Here is a 25,125-nt window from a genome sequence, read left to right as displayed (position 1 = left end):
TGAAAAAGGAGAAGTAACAACTGACACTGCAGAAACACAAAGGATCATGAGAGATTACTACAAGCAACTGTAGGCCAATAAAATGGACAACCTGGAAGAAATGGACAAATTCTCAAAAAGTACAACCTTCCGAGAATGAACCAGGAAGAAATAGAAAATATAAAGAGACCAATCACAAGCACTGAAATTGAAACTGTGATTAAAAATCTTCTAACAAACAACAGCCCACCTATCCTTCTCAAACTCTTCCAAAATATAGCAGAGGGAGGAACACTCTGAAACTCATTCTACGAGGCCACCATCACCCTGATACCAAAACCAGACAAAGATGTCACAAAAAAAGAAAACTACAGGCAAATATCTCTGATGCAAAAATCCTCAACAAAATACTAGCAAACAGAGTCCAAAAGCATATTAAAAGGATCATACACCATGATTAAGTGAGGTTTATCCCATGAATACAAGGATTCTTCAATATATGCAAATCAGTCAATATGATACACCATATTAACAAAGTGAAGGATAAAAACCACATGATCATCTCAGCAGATGCAGAAAAAGCTTTTGATAAAATTCAACACCCATTTATAATAAAGTCTCCAGAAAGTAGGCATAGAGGGAAACTACCTCAACATAATAAAGGCCATATATGACACACTCACAGCCAACATCATTCTCAGTGGTGAAAAACTGAAACCATTTCCTCTAAGATCAGGAACAAGACAAGACTGCCCACTCTCACTACTATTACTCAACATAGTTTGGAAGTCTTAGTCACAGCAATCAGAGAAGAAAAAGAAATAAAAGGAATCCAAATCGGAAAAGAAGTAAAGCTGTCACTGTTTGAAGATGACATGATACTATACATAGAGAATCCTAAAGATGCTACCAGAAAACTACTAGAGCTAATCAATGAATCTGGTGGAGTAGCAGGATACAAAATTAATGTACAGAAATCTCTTGCATTTCTATACACTAATGATGAAAAACCTGAAAGAGAAATTAAGGAAACACTACCACTTATCACTGCAACAAAAAGAATAAAATACCTAGGAATAAACCTACCTAAGGAGACAAAAGACCTGTATGCAGAAAACTATGACACTGATGAAAGAAATTAAAGATGATACAAACAGATGGAGAGATGTACCATGTTCTTGGATTGGAAGAATCAATATTGTGAAAATGACTATACTACCCAAATCTATCTACAGATTCAATGTAATCCCTATCAAACTACCAATGGCATTTTTCACAGAACCAGAAGAAAAAATTTCACAATTTGTATGGAAACACAAAAGACCCCAAATAGCCAAAGCAATTTGAGAAAGAAAAACGGACCTGGAAGAATCAGGCGCCCAGACTTCAGACTATACTACAAAGCTACAGTAATCAAGACAGTATGGTACTGGCACAAAAACAGAAATATAGATCAATGGAACAGGATAGAAAGTCCAGAGATAAACCCACACACATATGGTCACCTTATTTTTGATAAAGGAGGCAAGAATATACAATGGAGAAAAAGTCTCTTCAATAAGTGTTTCTCCTCCTAGAGAAATGGAAATAAAAACAAAAATAAATGGGACCTAATGAAACTTAAAAGCTTTTCACAGCAAAGGAAACCATAAATGAGACAAAAAGACAACACTCAGAATGGGAGAAAATATTTGCAAATGAAGCAACTGACAAAGGATTAATCTCCAAAATATACAAACAGCTCATGCAGCTCAATATCAAAAAAACAAACAACCCATCAAAAGATTGGGTGGAAGACCTAAATAGACATTTCTCCGAAGAAGACACATGGATGACCAAAAAACACATGAAAAGATGTTCAACATCACTAATTATCAGAGAAATGCAAAACTACAATGAGGTATCACCTCACACTGGTCAGAATGGCCATCATCAAAAAATCTACAAACAATAAATGTTGGAGAGGGTGTGGAGAAAAGGGAATCCTCACGCATTGTTGGTGGGAATGTAAACTGATACAGCCACCATGGAAAACAGTATGGAGGTTTCTTAAAAAACTAAAAATAGAACTACCATATGACCCAGCCATCCCACTACTGAGCATATACCCAGAGAAAACCATAATTCAAAAAGACACATGCACCCCAATGTTCACAGCAGCACTATTTACAATAGCCAGGACATGGAAGCAACCTACATGTCCATCAACAGAGGAATGGATAAAGAAGATGTGGTACATATATACAATGGAATATTACTGAGCCATGAAAAGGAAAGAAATTGAGTCATTTGTAGAGACATGGATGGACCCAGAGAGTGTCATACAGAGTGAAGTAAGTCAGAAAGAGAAAAACAAATATCATATATTAACGCATATATGTGGAATCTAGAAAAATGGTATAGATGATCTCATATGCATAGCAGAAATAGAGACACAGACGTAGAGAACAAATGTTTGGATATCAATGGGGAAAGGGGGGATGGGAGGAATTGGGAGATTGGGATTGACACTATACACTATGATACTACGTATTAAATAGACAACTAATGAGAACATACTGTATAGAACAGAGAACTCTACTTAATGCACTGTGGTGACCTAAATGAGAAGGAAATCTAAAAAAGAGGGGATATATGTATATGTATAGCTGATTCATTTTGCTGTACAGTAGAAACTAACACAACATTGTAAAGCAACTATACTCCAGTAAAAATTAATTTTAAAAAAAAAGGCTTAAAGACCCAGATATAAGACCATATACTATAAAATTCTTAGAGGTAAACTCTTTGATATAAATTGTGCAAGATCTTTTTGGATCTACCTCCTAGAGTAATGAAAATAAAAACAAAAATAAACACATGGGATCTAATTATTAATTTCCAAAATATTATAAACAGCTCATGCAGCTCAACATCAAAAAAACACACAACCCAATCAAAAAATGGGCATAAGACCTAAATAGACATTTCTTCAAAGAAGACATACAGATGGTCAAAAAGCTCATGAAAAGATGCTCAAGATCACTAATTATTAGAAAAATGCAAATTTAAACTACAATGAGGTATCACTTTACACCAGTCAGAATGGCCATCATTAAAAAGTGTACAAAAAATAAATGCTGGAGAGGGTTTGGAGAAAAGGGAATCTTCTTACACTATTGGTGGGAATGTAAATTGGTACAGCCACTATGGAGAACAGTATGGAGGTTCCTTTAAAAACTAAAAATAGAGGTACCATAGGATCCAGCAATCCCACTCCTGGGCATGTATCTGGAGAAAACCATAATTCGAAAAGATATATTCACCCCAAAGGTCACAGCAGGACAATTTACAACAGCCAAGACATGGAAGCAACCTAAATGCCCACTGACACATGAATGGACAAAGAAGATGTGGTACATATATACAGTGGAATATTATTCAGACACAAAAAGGAATAAAATAATGCCATTTGCAGCAATATGGATGGTCCTAGAGGTTATCATATTAAGTGAAGTAATTCAGACAGAGAATGACAAATATCACATGATATCACTTATATGTGGAATCTAAAAAAATGATACAAATGAACTTACAAAACAGAAACAGACTCACAGACATAGAAAACAAACTTATGGTTACCAAAGGGGAAAGGTGGGAGAGAGGGATAAATGAGGAGTTTGGGATTAACATATACACACGATTATATATATATATTTTAAAAGTGACATAAGAACTGAGAGTAAAGACTATAAGGATTTATGATAAGAGTCAAACAAAATGTACAGAATACTCATAGCCACTTGTCACTTCCTTTTCCTTGACATAGATGGTTCTAATACCCTAGTTTTCTCTCTTATTCTTGTATTTGTTTTGAGCATTTGGGAAATCTTTTTAACGTTTTATTAATTACAAAGCCCTCAAAATGGATGAAGATATACACAAACCATATTCTTTCAGATTCTCATCATTTATTGGTAAGTATAAGCTATGAAAAACAATTCTGTAAATAAGCTTAACAAGCAGCCAAATTTTCTATTAACACCACCACCAAGAATAACACAAATTAATGCAGATTACTTTCAAATACCTGGCAGCTGTGATCAGTATCCAATCCATCCCAGAGACTCATAAACTGAGCTTTCATCATGGCTGTAGCTTCATGGTCAGAACTTGAACGGTTTCGTAGAAAGGAGTCTAGAAGAAAAAAATCCTTAACCTTACAAATCAGTAATAAATTACTCTTTACATAATTTCAAATCGTTAATTAAAAGCTGAAAATTTTATGAAAGATTACAAAGAAAAGGGTTCAAATATGCCTTTTCATACATTATTCTGATATAACTACTTTGACAAATTATCCAGCAAATTAAAACAATCAATTCACAATCCTCATTTCTTTCCTAAAAATACATTCATACCAACATATATAAAAGAAGTAAAGGATCTAGTGCTGAGAGGCTAAAAAAGGATCATGTAGTGTCTGAGAGCAAAAGTCTGTGTGCTTTGGTCCTAACTTTCCAGGTTCTCTGCATCCTATGTGTTCTTAATTATGGGATCACATCCTTTTTCCTCATACATTTTTCCTGGTAATAAATAAAAATGATACCAGAAAATCTCAAAACACTGTTAAGTGGGAAAATATAGGACAGGAAATGGTTTAAAACATACATGCTGGCATGCATATACATATACGTTATACAGGGTAAAAAAACCTTTAATGAAATACACCAAAATGCTAATAACTTTGGTTATCTCTCAGTGATACTGATGGACAATTTTAATTTTCTCTTGAATTCTTTTCTGTCTTCCAAATTATCTATAATGAACATGAAATACTTTTAGAAGGGGGAAAATATTTTCCGTCTAGAACGAAAGGACTGAAAGGTGGTATATCCTAAAAATGAAAAAAGGACAATAAAAACAAATCCTATATTTTCCAGTACAATCCTGTTTCAAACGTTTTGTCTTGTATCCCTTCAAATCACTGGCATTTCTCAATAACTTTCACATTTCAACATTAAAACTAAAACTTGAAGTCTGTCAATCATACATGCAAGTGACATGAAAATGCTTTTTAATGTGCTGGGTCCAAGCTTTAAAAAACAAAAAATTTTTTTACAAAGTAATTACAGCAAAAACACATTACTGTGACATGATAGTTTTGTGATGGCAAACACATATCCTGTATTTTCTTTTACAGTTCTAATCGTGTACAATACGTACCATTGTTGTACCATGTATTGTACCATGTGTTGTACCATGTACAATAAATGTACCCATTTATTCTGGATGTATAAAATCTAGTCATTTTAAAATTGCTTATTTTTTAAAGATAAATTGTGTAAATTTAGCTGCCTACTTAACTACCATAATTCTGCTATTAATTATTCTTAAATTATCTTCATTTCTAAGAAGTGGTCTGGCAAGATGGCTGCTTAAAATAATATGAAAAACTTAAAATGCTGGATCAAAGTATAAATAACCTAACTATATCAGTAGTTACATTAAATGTAAATGGTCTAGAGTATGCAATTACCTGTTTAAGATATTAGACTAGATTAAAAAAACACAAAACCCAACTGTGTACTGCTTACACGAGACACACTGAATATAAAAGCTCAGAATGCTGAAGACAGTGGAAAAAGACATGTATGTAAACACTGACAAAAAGACTGAATAAGATTTTTTTTTAAAGTTAATGCATATCTGATAAATAGTGCTAGATCAATCGGACATCCATATGCAAAAACACAGACTTCGACACAGACCTTATACATTTCACAAAACTCAAAACAGAACACAGACCTAAATGTAAAACAAAAAGCTATAAAACTTATGAAGATAATACAGGAGAAAATTTAGGGAACCCTGGGTTTGGTGATGAACTTTTACATACAACACCAAAAGCACAATCCATCCAAGAAAAAAATGTGTAAGTCGGAGTTTATTAAAAATAAAATTCCTGCCCTGTGGAAGACATTATTAAGAGAAAAGATAAGCCACAGACTGCAAAAAAATATTTATTGTATAAAAACATATCTGATAAAGGACTTGTATCCAAAATATACAAAGAACTCTTAAAATTCAACAAGAAAACAACCCAGTTAAAAAATGAGCAAAAGGGCTTCCCTGGTGGCACAGTGGTTGAGAATCTGCCTGCCAATGCAGGGGACACAGGTTCGAGCCCTGGTCTGGGAAGATGCCACAGAGCAACTAGGCCCGTGAGCCACAACTACTGAGCCTGAGCATCTGGAGCCTGTGCTCCACAACAAGAGAGGCCACGACAGTGAGAGGCCCGCACACCACGATGCAGAGTGGCCCCCACTCACTGCAATTAGAGAAAGCCCTCGCACAGAAACGAAGACCCAACACAGCCAAAAATAAATTAATTAAAAAAAAAAAATCCACCTTCAAAAAAAAAAAAAATGAGCCAAAGATGTGAACAGAGACCCCACCAAAGAAGATATACAGATGGCAAATAAGCATATGAAAAAAAAGATGCTCAACAATATACGTCACTGGGGAAGTGCAAATTAAAACAAGACACCACTACACACTTATTAGGATAGCTAAAATCCAAAAAATTGGTAATACCAAGTGCTGGAGAGGAGTGGAGAAACAGGACCTCTCATTTACTGCTGGTAGAACTGCAAAATGGTAGAAATGCTGGTGGAACTTTTAAGTGCAAATAGCCACTCTGAAATACATTTGGTAGTTTCTTACAAAGTTAAACACAGATTTACCATACAATCCAGCAATTGAGCTCCTAGGTATTTACCCAGCTGAGTTAGAAACTTAAGTCCACACAAAATCCTGCATATCTCTGTTGTTAGCAGCTTTACTCATAATTGCACAAAACTGGAAGCAACCAAGAGGTCCTTTAATAGATGAATGGATAAACAAACTGTGGTACAACCATACAATGGAATATGATTCAGCAATATAAAGAAATGAGCTACCAAGCCATAAAAAGATAATGGAGGAAACAAATGCATATTGCTAAGTGAAAGCCAGTCTGAGAAAGCTACATGTTACCTGATTCCAACTGTATGATATTCTGTAAAAGGCAAAACAATAGAGACAGTGCAGCTAGGAGTTTGGGAGGGAGGAGTTTGAGAGGGATGAACAGGTAGAGCACAGGGGATTTTTAGGGTGGTGAAACTATGCTGCCTGATATTGTAAGGGTATATACATGATACTATGCATTTGTCAAAGACCACAGAACTGTACAACACAGAATGAACCTTAATATAAACTATGGACTTTAGTTATTAATAACATACCAATAATGGTTCATTAATTATAACAAATATATCACATTAACACAAAGTATTGATAATAGGGAAACTGTGTGTGTGTTGGGGGATATGGGAACTCTGTACTTTTTGCTCAAGTCTTCTGTAAACTTAAAACTGTTCTAAAAAATAGTTTAGTAATTTTAAAAAAAGGTTACGGAATATCTGAGATTGCAAGAAGGAAAGAAAAAAAATCCTGGAGATCAGGAAAAGAGAGAACTGAAAAAAAGAATGGTGAGATTTTGAGATGATTATGCCACTGTTTGTGTGTGTGTTTGTGTATACAAAAGGTATGCACGGGTAGCATCAGGAGGTTCTGCTTTGGTGTTAATATCCATGCTGAAGCCGAGATGCCCAAAAGGATGTACACTCACAGAAAGTATAGACAAGAAAAAAATTTCCGCTCACCACTACAGGGAGTTAAGGACGCTTGTCTGTCTTGGCCTGGGCTCTGGAGGGAAATATGTCCCCCCTGAAAAATTAAAAACCAAGATCACAGGGGCTCTCTCTCAGGCCTGGAGTCTAAATTCAAACTGTCATTCAGTTTAGGAACATCGAGAAATTAGAGCCTAAAGCCTCTAAGTGGAAGACAGAAAAACTACTCTGGATTATTTTAGGCAACACAGAATTCTCATATAAAAGCAAGTCCTAAGCAATCTAGAGTTAGAAATGACACACGGAAACAAATCACTATGAAAGAGAATTAACAATATAAAGAAGTAAAATTTCAAACAGAACAATCCAAAGAACTATATAAAAATAGTATGTGGGCTTCCCGGTGGAGCAGTGGTTGAGAATCCGCCTGCCAATGCAGGGGACACGGGTTCGTGCCCTGGTCCGGGAAGATCCCACATGCCACGGAGCAGCTAGGCCCGTGAGCCATGGCCGCTGAGCCTGCAGGTCCGGAACCTGTGCTCCGCAACGGGAGAGGCCACAACAGTGAGAGGCCCTCGTACCACAAAAAAAAAAAAGTTTAAAATTTTGAAGACATAAAAGGGATTGAAATTTTAACAGAAGAGCAAGTTATAGTGAAAATAGATAAATTTGAAAAATAAACAAACAGAACTTCTAAAATTCAAATATGATTGGCAGAATACAAACCCAATTGTTGCAAGATTGAACACAGCCAAGCAAAGAATCGCTTTTTATTACTTACTCAACAACTGACTGACTTTTGAGTTTCACCATTATTTTATGTATCGACAAAAATTTTTAACTACTGCCAATTAAATTATAACATGCTATCCCAATTTCAGGGATGTTAAAATGTAAAAAACTAAAATAAAACTGTATGTTTTAGAACTGACGAAATATGGTAGAGAACTAGATGTTACAACTATGGAAATGACTCAAAATTAAGTAGAGAGTTGAAGAAAAAATATATATAATAAAACAAGTCTTGCAATATTCAATAGCAACTAGAGAGAAAAGATAGATTAATTACAAAGAAATATTAGGCTATAAGCAGAATTCTCAAAAGCGACAAGAAAGACTGGTAGACAACAAACTTTTGGCTTTAAAATGCTGAAAGAAAATAATTCTGTATCATTTAACAATAAAAACAGAGTCAACACATTTTCACACAAAGACAACTCACTGTACTCACAATCATTGCTGAAAGAATTTTGACAGACTTCAGTAAGAAGGAAATTAAATCCAGAAAAGGCAGGTGCAAGAAGTAATAGTAAGCAAAATAACTGGCAAAGTGGATCTCTAAACAAGCACTGCCAGTATAAAAATAACAATATGGAAAAGTAAAAAACAAGAGAAACTGTTAACAAAAACATATAAGAGATGAGAGGAATGATTAGTATCCAAGAGTTCTAAGGTCCCTGTAATTATTGGGGAAGATGCGAGAAATAATTAGCCTAGACTTTTAAGACAAGTAGCTGTGCTAAATGTATGCTAAAAGAAAAAGAATACAGTTGACCCTTGAAGAAGGTACGAGTTATGGGCGCTGAGCCTTTCCACAGTGCAAAATCCACATATAATTTACAGTTGGCCCTCTATATACACGGTTCCTCCGTAGCTGCAGTTCATGTGGTGATAAAAAGAGTTTTTACTATTGAGAAAAATCCACGTATAAGTGGACCCATTCAAACCTGTTGTTCAAGGGTCAACTGTACATAACTTCTAAACCTGTGTGAGGGAAAAGGGAATTAAAAAAGTGCAAAAGTCCACTAGATTGGTAAATATCCATAAAAAGCACACAGTTATGTGGTAGAAATAAATCTAAATATATCAGCTATCAAAATGAAAGCAAACCGACCACAGTTCCTGGTTAAAGAGCCTTAGATTAAAAGTTTTAAAAATCCAGCTATATGCTCCTTTGTGCAAAAGTCAAAGCAAAAATCCAAAATAAATAGAATAAATTGATGAGAAAGATACACAAGGCAAACAAGTTAACCAAAATACTTTGTATCTATACCTATCTTTATATATATTTCTATATAGCTTATCATATTACATATAATTATAATAGTAAATTTATTCAAAGCTATAGTTTTAATTACTGTAGCTTTATTATAATATATAAATTATAATAAAAATATAGATGATCCATAAAATAGAGAAAAAGCCCACTAATATAAAAGTCATGACATACAGAGAAAGATGATCTATTTATAAGCTGACTGTCCATATGGCAAGGAATTAAACTAGATTCCTACTTCACCTTATATATTTTAAAAAGGAGAGTATTTATGGAGGTAGTGAAGGGATTTGTAAACCAGACACAAGAAGTATAAGCCATAAAGGAAAAAAACTGATAAATGTAACTACATTTAAATCTAAATCTCCATAAAAGAAACTATCATAAAGTGAAAAGATAAGCCAGTCTAGAAAATATTTGCAATCATAATAAAACATCATCAAAGAATTACTAAGAAAACTGCAAATAACCCAAAGAAAAACCGGCAATTTACAAGCAAGGAAACCTAAATGGCTAGTCAACATGTTAAAAGATGCACAAATTTACTAGTAAGCAGGGAAACACAAAACAATGATGACATAATTTTTGCTCTTTAAGTTGACAAAAATTAATGATAGTGCCTGAAAAGATAAGTTTTGGGGGAGTATGTAGGGAAACAAACTGTATACTGGTGAGAGTGTAAACGGGTATAATCACTTTGAAGAACTGGTAATCCTAGTGAGGTTGAAGATGGACACATCACACAACCTAACGGTTCAACTTCTAGGTATCTACCCTGGACAAACATATGCATGAGGAAACATGTACACGAAAGCCCACTGCATACTGTTTAAAAACATAGCATACCTATTTCGTCTATAAAGATGATGGAAGGCTGTAGCTTTATGGCAAGGGAGAAAACAGCAGCTGCCAGTTTCTGAGATTCTCCATACCACTTATCTGTCAGTGTTGAAGGCTGAAGGTTAATAAATCGACAACCTGCTTCTTTGGCTGTAGCCTTGGCAATCAACGTTTTACCACAGCCTGGAGGCCCATAGAGAAGTACACCTGAAAATTAACATGTTATTTTATTATTTCCTTTAAGAGAAAGAGATATTTGCTACTTTATGGGAAAATCAACATAATATTAATTCTGTCCACATGAAACTTTTTCACAATATTCACTTCCATTTTTATTAATCTTTTCTTATAGTAGAAAGGAAGGTGTTATATTCTAAGTTTGTGTTAGTGATGACATGTATTTGGGATTATAGCACCCTTGTGCTTCCTCCCTTCATGAAATTGTCTTTAATATTAAAGACAATCATCTTGACATCCAAACTCACACCTCTTGATCAATGGTTGACAAATAAAATCGTCTAATGCCCTTCCCCTTCACGAGCTAAGAGCCCTATAGCACAATGACAACAGCCCAGAGAAAATGAACAACTTCAAAATAGACTGTAGAAAACACTGTTTTGCTATTGCTCAGAGACTTAAGATAATGATCTTTTCTTAAAAAGAAATCACCAGTCACTCCTGTTTTAATTTCCTAGGAATAAAACTATATTATTAACCTAGAGTCTCCACTGACAGCAATTTGCTGCTAAATGCAATTTAAGGTAAGTCTTTTAATATATAAAAGATCTAAACAGACTGAGGTCTTGAGAAATTTGGGGAATCATCACCAACTGTTTTTCATCTAAAATGAGGTAGCATTTTCTAAGTTAATATAATACTAAAATTATGGCCCTGACTACAGATCATTTACAGACAGGGCTGACAAAAATCATCATCTGAAAACTTCTTTAAATATTTCCTTAATCTAGAGCTTCTCGACTTTTCTCATGTAATAGCACTTAAAGAATGACAATATTGGGAATTCCCTGGCGGTCCAGTGGTTAGAACTCAGTGCTTTACTGCTGGGGCCTGGGTTCCATCCCTGGTTGGGGAGTTAAGATCCCACACACCATGACCAAATAAATAAATAAATAAATACAATTTAGGCAGCATGCTGGGGTAAAATGGAGAGAATCTGGAGTTATACAAAATATTCCTATTGTGTAATAAAAATAAAAAACAAAATATGAGGGAAGAAAAGTAAGTACTTTATATAAACCTCCCCCCGCCAAACTTACATTTTTTAAAAAATGAGAAACTTGAGCTTGGTTCTATAACCTACCAAATTTTTTTCGTGCCAAACATTTCAAAATAATGTTCAAACTCCTCCTCAAGCACACATAGATATTTCTAGTGGTCTTAATAATTCTTCAAGATTCAACTAACTCATGTTTAATCATTTTAAATTAAACCCTTCTAAAGCTGATTTAAAATTTTAAATCCATAAGCACTGCCAGTATATGTTAATTTTGTCAAGGAGTCCTTGCATTTTTTAATTACGTTCATTTAGGTACTAAAAGTTCAGTTAAGTCAGTTAAATTTGAACCTTCTACTGACACTTTTAGATGGCTCATGTGAACAATACAGAATATAGTCTAATGCCATCGAATTCAAGTGAAGCTGAAAACATATGGGATAACATATGGAATTATTACATTTATTATTTTGATCATATAATTTAATATGGAATGCAGGTCTACTAGCAAACTTTTAATATGTATTACTTGAATCTCAGGTTTTTAAAACTAATGATGCAAAAGTCTTCATATTTTGTTGACTTTGCAGCTACACCATCACTTCATAAACACATGGAATACTCTCAGACTGTCAGATTTGTTTCAAAGTATTCATTTATCAGTTTGAATATTTTATTCCTAATAGTTTAGTTTTGGTACCTCCTAGTAGGATTAAGTTTTTCTAATTATTTCAGGGATTATAATTAGTATTATTAATTGAGCAGTTATTTACTAATGTCTAAAAATTTAACATGCAATGAAAACTTTTGGATTTCATAATCTTCTGGAGGATGGAGCTGTGACAGATAAGGTTCACATGAGGAACAATCAATGCTCACTTCTTGACCTGGGTGGTAATTACATGAATGTTAGCTTTAAAATTATTTATTCAACTGTTTAATCCCCATTTCTGTATGTATCTTAAGCTTCACTAAGATTCATGTTGTCCCATCTGATACTTTATCAGTAAGTACAGCAATAATATTATTTGAAAATGGCACGTTTTCTATATCCTTTGTTGAAGTGGAGTCCACCATGTTAATATTTATGAAGATAAACGAGTGGTTCTGCAAATGAATGTGAGGCATTTAGCTTTAATTATTAGTTTTATAACATTTTAACTAGTTTTTAGAACTTAGTCTGATACTTTTACAACCATTTTCAACAGAATTAAAAATGTGTTTATTATTTTGTGCTTTGTAGAGACTTAAAAATTCAAACCCCTCTTTAAGATGGATGTTTTGGACAAAGGCTTCACTTCCTAAGTACTGCATGTAAATAAAGATTTAGGATGAGGAAGAAAAGAAGTATTGGGACAAACAAATCCAAATTTGAGATAATCCTCATTAGTGAAAAATATATTATATCTTATTAGTGACCAACTTTTCTTTCTTCCTTTTTCGGACTAGTTTATTTACTTTCAAGGTTTAATAAAAAATTTGTCCAAATGGTGGAAAAATAAATATCTGTAAAACTACTTAAATACAGAGTACTGGGGGGAGGGGGGGAAGTTATAGGCCTTTATGACCTCAGAAAGTCCATCTTTCAAAACATATATTTCTTATCTACATTTTAAAGAATGCATCAAAACATGGAGTATGATGACATTCACAAGCATAAAAGTTATGTGCCAAAATAATGATTACTGAATTCAGATTTTATAGAAGGACCATACAGCATTCAAATGGATTTTTTTTTAATTTTTTTTTTTTTTTTAATATTTATTTGGCTGTGCCGGGGCTCTTAGTTGTGGCAGGCGGGATCTAGTTCCCTGATCAAAGTTCGAACCCAGGCCCCCTGCATTGGGAGCATGGGGTCTTAACCACTGGACCACCAGGGAAGTCCCTCAAATGGAATTTTAACTATTGTAAATTTTTAAGTGTTTTGGGGGAAGAAAGGGTTACATTTTTTAATGCAACCATCAGTATTTTATGGCATGTTCTTGTAACCAATAAGTGACACCATATCTTTATACGTTACTAAGTATGATTATCATGTGTCACACATTCATGACATAACAAATCATTCTCAAATTAACTTTCTATAGTCTGTGAGGCAGTGATCAATTTCAGCTTAGACAGCAATGAACTAAGGAAAACATAAAATTGGCAATAAAGCAATGAGTCTAAGCTACGTAACCTATTTCCAGTTCCCAAATGGAACAAGTATGGTACGCAACTGATTGTATACTCTGCTTCTGTACACCAATATCCAATTTATGTTGGGGGTCAAAAAGTAAATCAATGATTTTTCAAACTTTTGTTCTTGGTAAAAAAATTTTCCAAAAATGCAAAGCTGAAAAAGCTCAAATAGTAAAACTTTTAGATCACATAATAAGGAAATACTCATGTAACTTAAAAAAAATTTAAATACACATAGGAACCACCTTCAGTTTTAGATAATGCTTTTAAATAAAAAGCAGATTTACATAAGGCTGTTAAAGTACTCCCTCATAATTTGGTATCTGCTATGCTAATTGGGGCTTTAAACCAAGACCAACTGGTGAAGTCACCCAGTTACCTGGCCTAAGCCATCACTGATGAGAAAAGCTTTCTCTAACAGCATAAAAAAATTTCCTAAATTCATTAACATTGTGAAAATGAGACATAAAAATTGACAAAAGTTCTTTCTTGTTCACACTATAAACAACCTGCAAGAGGGTACTGAAGAACTTAGTAATCCAACATTTGCCTTACTCTTGATCTGGGCTCATATACATCATTTGAAATTTTCTTTGGGGGAAAAAAATTTCTTTTTAAATCACAATAGAGTAAATGCTTCTTGTTAGAAAAATAGTAGCTTTGTTGTTTCAGAAAGTAAAATACATAAAAAACAGATTTGTTGTTTTAGTTAACAAAAAGAGAATGCCATTTTTGGTGGTAACCGTCAGCCTCTATTTACCAGAAACAAAAATTTTCTACTTCATAAAAATGTACAGTTATTGGCTTCAATTACCTTTGAAATATAAATTAATGCACTTTTTGATATTAGCTGCAAAATTAGTAAGATTATAAACAACTTATACATGTTATTTTGATATTTCTAAAGATCCTTTTCTGAGAAATGCACTTGTCTAATAATTTGATTTCAGTCTTGACTAGCAACCTCTCTAGTTTTGGCAATACAATAAAGAGAAGTTTCTACTAGAAGCTTCTACTAAATAAGCTACGCTACAGCGTTTGTATTTGAAAGCCATGGCAACACACTTCTACAGATCTCACTGTCAATTATCATGTAAGCTACATTTGAATCGCCTTTAACAAGTCTTAAACATGATCAATTTATGAATGGCCAATAATAAAAGTATTATATTTAAGGATGTAGTTATAAATACTTTCAATTCTTGAGTTCCAAGGCTTTTGAAGTAATCACTAACTAGGAATAAGAAAATGTTTCCCTTAAAAATAAGTAGTATTTAATTTCTAGTTCATCTGTAGTTCACTATTTCCTTAAAAACAAAACCAAACAAAAAACTACCACTGCAATCTAAAATAAAATTACCAAGAGGAAAAAAAATCACTAGAATCATGAAACAACCAGAAGTCTTATCTTGAAGACAAAAACCCATACTGTTACTTTGAATCTTTTTTTATCCTCTATTTCCCTAATTTCATTTTCTTGTAAGTGATAAAAATGAATTTGAAATAAAAGGATTATTTTGATATGTAACTATGGGGAAAAACTTTACCTAAATTTGGAAGCTGAAGAATAAGCAATTATTTAAAAATCATTATTTATAAAACAGTTCACTGGATCTCAGCAGTCTCTTGAAAACCCAACTTCAAAAACACCAGTTCTATAATGGCAGAAAGTTTCCATGTGTTCCAGATTTTTAATGCTTTAGCAAATATAAAGTTTTACCATACCTTTTGGAGGCTGCAAAAGCCTGGAATTTTCAAACAAATGCTTCTTTTTGATAGGTAAGATGACTGTGTCTTTCAGATCCGTAATGACATCATCCAAACCTGCTATATCACTCCAAGTAACCTGGTAAAAGTTAAGGTCAGCATGAAGTTTTACAGCTAACGTATGTTCACCGAAGTAAAAAAGAATCCCCCCAAATGGTAAGCCTTAATTATACCTAAATAATAAAAGTTTAAAATGATATATTAATATAAGTACTTTTAAGCAATACTGAAATTATTAAACTACCATGAGCTGAAATTTAATAGTCAACTACCTATTCCAAAAAAAAAAAAAAAAAAAAAAAGGCCCTAGGTCCACCACTCAAAACTCTGAGTTTTGGGATCTAATAAGCTGACCTCACTCCATTAAGATGAGGAAATACTCTGCCAAGAAGAATGAGAGCCAGCTCTGACAGACAGTTCAGCACTAGCTGAGTGGCCTAATTCACAGATGATGCTGTCAAACATAATAAGAATGAATTTAGAAATAAGGCTTATACTCACCAAACTGGGCTTCTGAATTTTACTAATTAAAAGTAAACTGTGTCAAAACTTGTCTTATGTCTTTATAGAGAGTAAATGGGGATACATTTTTTCAAAACTGATAACAGCTTGTGTATTTTAAAGTCTTCTGACTCAGCTTAAAAAAATTTTTTTGGCGGTGGGCACTGGATAAACTAACTGAAAAAGACCTGAAAACCAAACAAAAACAACCTAGCTTTAATTTGGAAGAGTAAAGGGGCTGGAGGTGGGGCTGTTCGGAAGCAATATTTACAACACATTTATTTTCCACCATAAAAAAAAAAGTGAAAAAGCGCAGCCAGATCTGAAAAAATCATCACCGACTTTCACTTGTAGCTATAACAAAGAACTGAGTTCATTTCAAACGGAGGATTAATTCTGGAAAGGCATGTATGTCTCTGTGCACACAGATATTAATAGACACTGTAGATTTTTATTTCCTAGATTTGGAGATAAGGATATCGTATTTCACTCTATTTATTTACACCTATTGTTAGAAAATATTCACAGAGGATTTTAGAGTTTATAAATTACATTAATCTGATGCTCAAAATAATCCTTTAGAAGTAGGTAGAGCAGGTATTACACTGTCCCTGGATTATACATGAGGGAACTGAAACTCAAAGAGAAAATAATTTACCAAGGCCATAAATGGAGAAACTGGGATTCAGAATCTTGTGTTGTCTATCATACCTTATAAAAAAATCTAGATTTGAACTCCAAGTCAAATATCCACATGACTTAAAGCAGTAATTTTATATGCCACAAAGGTGAATATATAAAAGTACAGGTTTAACTAAACAAATGTGCACAAAAAAAGTTAACACAGCAGGCCCGAGACGATTATCCTTGGAAAGTCCTGCTTGCAAGGCTAGCCCCTGGCTGGAGTATGGGAGATACTTAGATTTCAGGAGAGTTTCCTCCATTTTCCTGATGAGAACAGCTCACTGTGCCTAAACTGTTTGTGCAAACAATATGGTTTATGGTGGATACATGTTTTGCTCATGGGAGTCTAGAATTTTGACACATGTTAGGAAGATGCAGTCTATGTGACCAGTCCCAATTAAAACCCTGGGCCCTAAGTCTCTAATGGGCTTCTTTGGTAGATAGCATTTGACAGGTGTTCTCATAACCTGCTGCTGAAAGAATTAAGTGCACCCTGTGTGACTTCACTAGAAGACTCTTGGAAGCTGGTGCCTGACTTCCTCCAGACTTCATCCCACGCCCCTCTTTCTTTGCTAATTTTGCCTTGTATCCTTCTGTTGTAATAAATTATATCCAGGAGTATGACTACACTGAATCCTGTGATTCCTCCTAGAGAATCATCAAACCTGGTCATGGTCTTTGGGACTCTTGATACAAAATGCTAGACAAAAAAAATATTAAATAAGATTAAAGATACCTACATGCATGTTAAGAGGGTCTACTAGATGAGCAGCAATACTCATTTCATATTCTGAAAGCTTCACATTTTTCACACCGATTTGCTTCATTAATTTTTCTGCCTAGAAAGGAAAAACAAGCAACCTCCTTTAGTTTGATATTTAGACACTGGCACTCCATAACATGTAGCGAAGTCTAAAGAGCAATAAACAGACATACAAGATTTTCCAGAGATATTCTATGCCACTTGTTTCATCCTTCCCCATTCGTAAGTCCCTAAGTAAAAACAGATTTGAAGGTCTACTCTACAGAAACCAGGGCAATTTAAACCAGCTTTTGGGAAATGAGAAAATAGGGTACATGATCGAAGAGATATATACATGGCCTCTCATTGCTCCAATGAGATTCTAAGGTCCAACTTGATTTCTTTCCTAGCAGGATTATCATGACAGGTGAAAATGAAGCCTCAAGATGAAAGATCGAGGAGTTAAGGCTATCAAGAAATGGACAACTGGAGTTTCTTTCCTTCAGCTGACAGAGTATCTGAAAACTGGTGCCCAACTTTCCTCAAATTACCCATATATCTACAACAGGTGTTCCACCTAACTAATTTCAAATTGTTCTGAGATACTATCCTTTTTAAAGTCCATTCTTGGGGCTAGGCAACCAGAGATAATAAAAATAATTTTCAATTAGAAGTATACTTGCATATATTTTTAGAGCTGGGCAAAACTAGCCTTAAAGCTATAAGCTCTAGCAAAGCAACACAGCTTTCAACTAAAATAAAAATAATGTTAACAGTAAAACATTTACTGAGTGTGCCAAATATTAACGCCAAAATACTGTAGATGGATTAACTCATTGAATCCTCAGGGAGATCCTATGAAGTAGGTACAATTTCTCCCCAACACAGAAAAAGAAACCTAAGCGTAGCTCAGACTGTTATTTGTCTTAGGTTAAAAATTAGCAAATGGAAGAGGCAACATACGAATCCAGGCAGTCCCAACTCTAGAGCCTATACTCTAACCATCATATATATTACCTTGGTTTCCTCAGTTACATGACTGGAGTTTGTAGCAACTAAAGAGTCTTTAAAAATCTAGACATAATATATCCAAATTTCAATTAAGTGAACAGTTTTAGAAATGAAGGTACTCTGGTAAATCATTATTTACCTAAATTTTTGTTGTTACATTTTCCTAGAATACTTTTGATTATATATAATCTTGCTATTTGTCAGGGGTATTGCTACTCTTAAAAAAATGACATCATACAGCATTATAGTTATAGACTGGTTAGAGGATCAGGATGTGTGTTGATCATATCCTAGTAATATCACACTTTTTTTAAAAAAAAAGTGCTATGAACCACATCATTTTTCCTATTTAGCCACGCCTCTGAATCAATGGATAAAGCAGCCTTTTCCAGATTCTTTTATCTCTTTCGTACAAATATCTTCTCTTTCACTGACTTTAAATGTGTCAGCTATGAACAGTATCCTGTTTTCTGTACCTATAATTGCATTAATTTCTCTTCTTTTCCTTTGTTCTTCTATAAATGTGAAGCCATCCCACGTGTTCTTTTTAGGCCATGCTCTAATACAGTGGTTCTCAACCAGGGGTGATTTTTGACCCCCTAGGGGACATTTGGCAATGCCTGAAAATACTTTTGGTTGTCACAACTTGGGTGGGTGGGGCAGTGCTACTGGTATCTAGTCAGCAGAGACAGGGATGCTGCTAAACAATCAAGTAGGCAAAGGATATTCTGCCTCCCCAACCCCCTCATCTGGTCCAAAATGTCAGTATTTGAGAAAACATGCTTTTATCTCTATTAGCTACTTGCCCTTAAAATTTTACTCTAGGCCACAACTGCCTCTTGCTACCTTTATTTATATTTGGAATTTCCTAAATAAAAATTATCAACTATGTTGTTTACTTTATAGAGACAGAAAACGCTATAGTTGAGTTTACCTAGAATCTTTTCTCCACAACAGGAGTTCCATTTAACAATGTCTTCAGGTTGCATTAATAACATTGATAGGAAAGAGAAAAAAAAATTAACGTTTATTGAGCACCTACCACATTCCTGGCACTGTGCTGGATATGGTTTACAATCAACCCTTGAAACCATCCTGAGAAGTAGCTATTATTATTCTCATTTTTCAGATGGAGAACTCAAGGGTCAGAGAAATGTAAAGAACTGGCAAGATTACATAGCTATGAATTAGCATTACCAGAGCTCAAACTCTGATCTAATTTCAAAGCTCATGTTCTGTTAAAACACTAACATTTCTCATTTGGGAGAGCAGAACATGCTTAACACACAAGTAAATGAAAAGAAAGCACCCCAAAACACATCATACCAGTACCAAACTGTGTTCCAGGAACAAGTTATCCAATTGTCTAGCTTTGACACATTTAACTGAGCCCTTATTTCTAAAATGTTTTACCTAGAAAAACAAAATTATGATTGGACTACTTGAAAAATGGCTTATGCTCATGCAATGCTTTACTGTTTACAGCTTAATGACAATTATACTTTCTAGTCACCCACATTTGCTTGGTTTTTAAAGTGGGTCTCTCCCACTCTGAGGAGGGAAAATGGTGAACTGTGGGTGAGGAGTCAGAGGTAGGAGGGAAACTTACTTTTTAGTTTATACCCATCTTTTCAACTGTTTCATAGTATTTTTTATCCTTACACTCTATTTCACTTTTTCTCCATGTAAAGTATAATTTAAAAAGTAAAGAAGTGGGGAAATAGGAAATAGTGAACTAATATTTCTGCCTAGAATGAGGAAGGAGGAAATGGAGTAAAGGAGCAGCAGAATAGAAACACTCATTTCGTAAAGGTTCTAAAAGATTCATAAAATTGGTTGTTCTTCTGGAAGAATAATTTTAGAAAGTTAGAGATAGCACAACAAAAACAAAGATGAACTAATTCAACTTATTTCAAAAAACTTTTACTGAGGTCATAGCTGAAGTATTCCAATTGTAAGTGTAGATAGAGGAAATTGATATAAAGCTTTAAAAAATACATTTAAGTAGGAAATAGCAAAGAATTTGAAGAATTATCTTTATACATTAGGTATAAGCCTTTACCACAAACTTACATTAAAATATTAACAAACACCCTTTTCTAGACATGCGGAGACAATTATCTTCTCTTTTAGCGTTAGTGCACTTATCTCTTCTGACTTTATCGTATAACCCAAAAGTTGCTGGATAAGATGACTTTCTACTATAATACTCTTCTGCTATGTTACTGTATAAAACACTATAATGCACTGAGTTTTATCTCAAGTTTCCCTCTTGTTGCTTTTCTTTCCTCATCACTTCTATCTATCCCCTTGGCCACTCAGGCAACACTAACTGCTTATTCCTTACTGATTTCCCATCTGAATTTCCTTATTTACTTCAGCTCAGTCTTCTAAGATTCAGCTCCAGTAAACCATGGTTTTAGGGCCACTTGATTGGTAATGCAGTTCACAATGGCTTCCTGGTGTCAACAAATGTTAGCTCTTCCAAATGGTAACTGGCATTCTATGATGGCTGCTCTTAAAAACACCTGGCAGTTGAGAGTTCCAGTTTAAGATTTCAGTGTATCAGCCCTTCACAATTTCATCTATTACTTATATCAAAATAACTGAAATGAAGTTTTGAACCTTACAATATCAATGATAGGACTAAAAATAGGGAGACATTAAGTTAATGACTAAGGTCACAATATATGACCTTCATGTGTATGAATTCTCAGTAGTGAATCTTTCCAGGCCTTTGACAGCTAAACTACAATCTCAGGAATATTATATAGTCTAATTAATATGCTAAACAAAATACTGTATATACAAATGCCCAGGAGAGGTCAAGCATTAAGTTATTCATCCTGTACTTGAAAGCTCTTTAATAGTACACATAGAGATTCCCTGTCTTCTAACATCTCAATTAATCCAACCCATCCTTTTATTACAGACATACCTATCAAAACTCTTGTGCTGTATCTCAATATGATCCAACAGCTGCACGTGCCCAGAAAACCCTTGTTCCTCTTTAACACTCTGCTGAAACCATCTCCTCTCTCATTACCAATTAAATATCCCACATTTAGTAAGGCTGGAAGTTTTCCTGGCTTTAGACTAGAAATTATTTACAAATACCCTGTTTAATCCAAACGTAAGACTACTTCTAGGTTACTCTTCCTGATTTGAATGCACCTATGTCATCCTTCACCTTTCATCTCAAAACTGCACTGCCTTTAAGCTCACATCAGCCCCATGGATTATCTGGTAATCTCAAAACGTTATCTAAGCTTTTATAGTCAGTGTTCTTCCTCTGTGACCACAGGAGTCATACCTTCCTCCTCTCCCACATTCACACCTGATCTTTGCCCTCAATACGCACTCTAATTCCTTAATTCCTTTCTATACACCAACTAAATTATCCCCCATCTGACTTCCTAAATAGCCTGTACCACAGAATGTCTTCCTTAGAAACATACGATTCCTTACACTTATTGTTATACCAGTTAGCCCTATCTTCAATGCAGGTTCAGCACCACCATTCAATTTATCTGCTCCCAACCTGCCGAGAAATGCTCAAGAAGTTCATAAAAACAAAACAATTGAGTTCCTAATAAACTCAGCTTTCTTCAATTATGCCCTAATGTTCCATAACCTACTGTGATTTATCTCGTTATATACTCATCACATATTTACCTCAGCAGGTCCCAAACCTCCTCCACTCCCAAGCACATTTAGTTATAACCTCTCCCCTTTGTCGAGAATAAAACAGTTAACTCTACCTTAAAATGTTCCTGTAACTACCGATCCTAATCCCTCCTGGTTCTTCTAGGACCTACCTCCCTCCTCTTTGGCAGCAACTCTCCACCTGCTCCGCTAGCCCTTTCCCCTTTCTTCTTTACCTTTCCCTCAGCAAACTCTGCAACGACTATGTTCTTTTACTTCAAATTACACTTGCTGTCCCCACTGAACGGAAATTGCTCTCTTTAATGATTTCAATAAATCTGATTGCTTTCTTCGTTCACATTCCTCATGACATCTTCTCCTGGATCATTTCATAATACAACATTTACAACCAATTCTCTTTTGCAACCTTCTTTTCCCCTGGCTTTGGTGACTTCACACACACAGTGATTTTCCAGATAGTGGGAAAGAATTTAAGAAGGGGCTTTTAAAAATTATATTTAACACCCCACCAACTTCTCCAAATTCTGATGTTTCAAAATGTAACATCCTTCCATTTGAAAATAACTGCCACAGTGAACCACTGTTACAATCTGCAGTATTTTGTATACTTCAAGGTAAGCTGGGATGGGAAAGACTGGTACCAACAACTTACATTATTCTGGTTTTATTCCTCCTCCGCTGGTCACCTGTTTTTTTTACAAGTGCTTTTATTAAAATTGGATAGGTTAAAAAGGATATCTTTAGAACATGCAGATGAGGTATAAAGAACCACAGAGTAGGTGCTCAATGAATATCTGTTATATGAATAAATTTAAGTTTTTAATCCCAGGAAGAGATTATTGTGCACGGAATCAAGCAGAAATCAAATTTTATTCCCTCCCATATAGAGCCAACAGTCTAAGTATTGTTTACTGAAAAGTCCATCCGTTCTCCAATAATCTACAAAGCAAAGCCAGTTATGTCTCACATCGTTTCCATGTTACAGGTAGGACTGTTTCTGGAGTCTATTCTGGTATATTTGCCAATCCACCCCTGTGCCAATAGCACATTGTTTTGTTTTGTTTTTTAATTTATTTTTATTTTTAATTTATTTATTTTTGGCTGTGTTGGGTCTTTGTTGCTGCACGCGGGCTTTCTCCAGTGGCGACGAATGGGGGCTACCTTCGTTGCGGTGCGCGGGCTTCTCATTGCAGTGGCTTCTCTTGTAGCAGAGCACAGCCTCTAAGCTCACAGGCTTCAGTAGTTTTGGCTTGTGGGCTCCAGAGCGCAGGCTCTGTAGTTGAGGCTCATGGGCTTAGTTGCTCCGCGGCATGTGGAATCTTCCCAACCCAGGGCTCGAACCTGTGTCCCCTGCATTGGCAGGCGGATTCTTAACTACTGCATCACCAGAGAAGCCCACACATTGTTTTAATAACTATAGCTTTATCGTAAGTCTTGATATAAACAAGGCAAATCTTTCCTCGTCCAACACACACGTCTCGTTTTTCAGGAGTGTCTTACCTATTAATAAACTTTTATTCCTCAATATAAATTTTAGAAGAAAAATACAACAAACAAAAAAAGTCTTTGGGTATTTTTTAATTGGCATCGAATTGAACTTAAGCCTTCAACAGTTTTATAATTTTCTCTATAAATGTGTTGTATAACTTGTGTTTGTCAGTTACTGAATATTTTTGATGCTACTATAAATAGTATCTTTTAAAAACTGCATTTTTCAACTGTGGTGGGTATCCAGAAATACAGCTGACTTTTGTGTACTGATTTTGTATCCAGCAGCCCTTAAACCCTTATTAATCCTGATAGTTTACCTATAGGCTTTCTTTGGCTTTCTATGTAAATTATATTACCTGTGAATAATAACTGTTTATTTTTTTCCAATACTTCTACCTCTTATCTTTTTTCTTGACTTATGCATTAGCTAATAATCAGTAAAAACGTTAAATAGAAGTGATGACAACAGGCTTCCTTGACTTGCTCCTAATCATAAAGAAAATGCTTTCAATTTTTTACCATGAACTATGTTTCCTGTAGTAAATTCATTCTATCATGCTAAAGACATTATCTTTTATTCCTATTTTCTAAGAGCATTTCTAAAAATCAAGAATAAGTGTTTAATTTCAACAAAGGCCTTTGCTGCATTGATATGATCATAGTTTCATCCTCAAATCTGTTAATATTAATATATATGCATTTTAAAATTAATATATATGTATTTTTTTCCCCTCAAATGAAGCCAGCCTTTAATTCCTGGGATAAATTCAACTGGCCATAATATATTATCTTTTTTATACACTGCTGAATTCAGCTTGTAAATATTTTGTTTAAGATTTTTACATTCATTTTAAGTTTTGGAATTGTTGTTATGCTACCCTCATAGAAAGGTTTGGTGAGTATTTCTCATTTTCTACACTCTGGAAGAGTTTATATAAAATTGTTACTATTAATTTGTTTCTTAAATGTTGCTAGAATTTGCCAGTAGAATTCTATGAGCCTGGAGTTTTCTTTATGGAAATATTTTTCCAACATTAATTTATTTCATAGTTATGGAACTATTCATGTATTCTAATTCTTAAGTCAGCTATGGTAATTCACAATTTTCTAAGAGTTTGTGTCATTTAGGTTTTCAAATTTATTGATATACTTATTAATTGTCCTTATTTTTAATGTCTGCAGCATCTGCTATTGCATGTCTTTTATCATTCCTAGTAATACTAATTGGTGGCTTCATTTTTCTCTTGATTGGTTTTACAGAAGTGTCAATTTTATCAGTCTTTTCAAATAACCAACTTTTGGTTTTACTGATTTTCTCTAT

General features: G+C 34.4%; 1 protein-coding gene across 2 annotated transcripts in view; it reads right to left on the bottom strand.

Moving 5' to 3' along the window:
- The window catches only part of ATAD1 (ATPase family AAA domain containing 1), a 51,715-nt gene that overhangs the window by 23,452 nt on the left and 3,138 nt on the right, over window positions 1–25,125 (bottom strand). For both annotated transcript variants that reach the window (XM_065894457.1, XM_065894456.1), the window contains exons 2-5: window positions 17,635–17,733; window positions 15,668–15,788; window positions 10,534–10,734; window positions 4,049–4,155 (exon numbers count right to left, since the gene is read on the bottom strand). In XM_065894457.1, the coding sequence (XP_065750529.1) occupies window positions 4,049–4,155; window positions 10,534–10,734; window positions 15,668–15,788; window positions 17,635–17,733 (528 nt within the window). The remainder of the gene's footprint in view (window positions 1–4,048; window positions 4,156–10,533; window positions 10,735–15,667; window positions 15,789–17,634; window positions 17,734–25,125) is intronic.

This window comes from Phocoena phocoena, chromosome 16 (genome assembly GCF_963924675.1).
Source record: "Phocoena phocoena chromosome 16, mPhoPho1.1, whole genome shotgun sequence".
Taxonomy (NCBI): domain Eukaryota; kingdom Metazoa; phylum Chordata; class Mammalia; order Artiodactyla; family Phocoenidae; genus Phocoena; species Phocoena phocoena.
The sequence above is the reverse complement of the archived record's forward strand: the minus strand, read 5'-3'. Positions and strand labels throughout refer to the sequence as shown.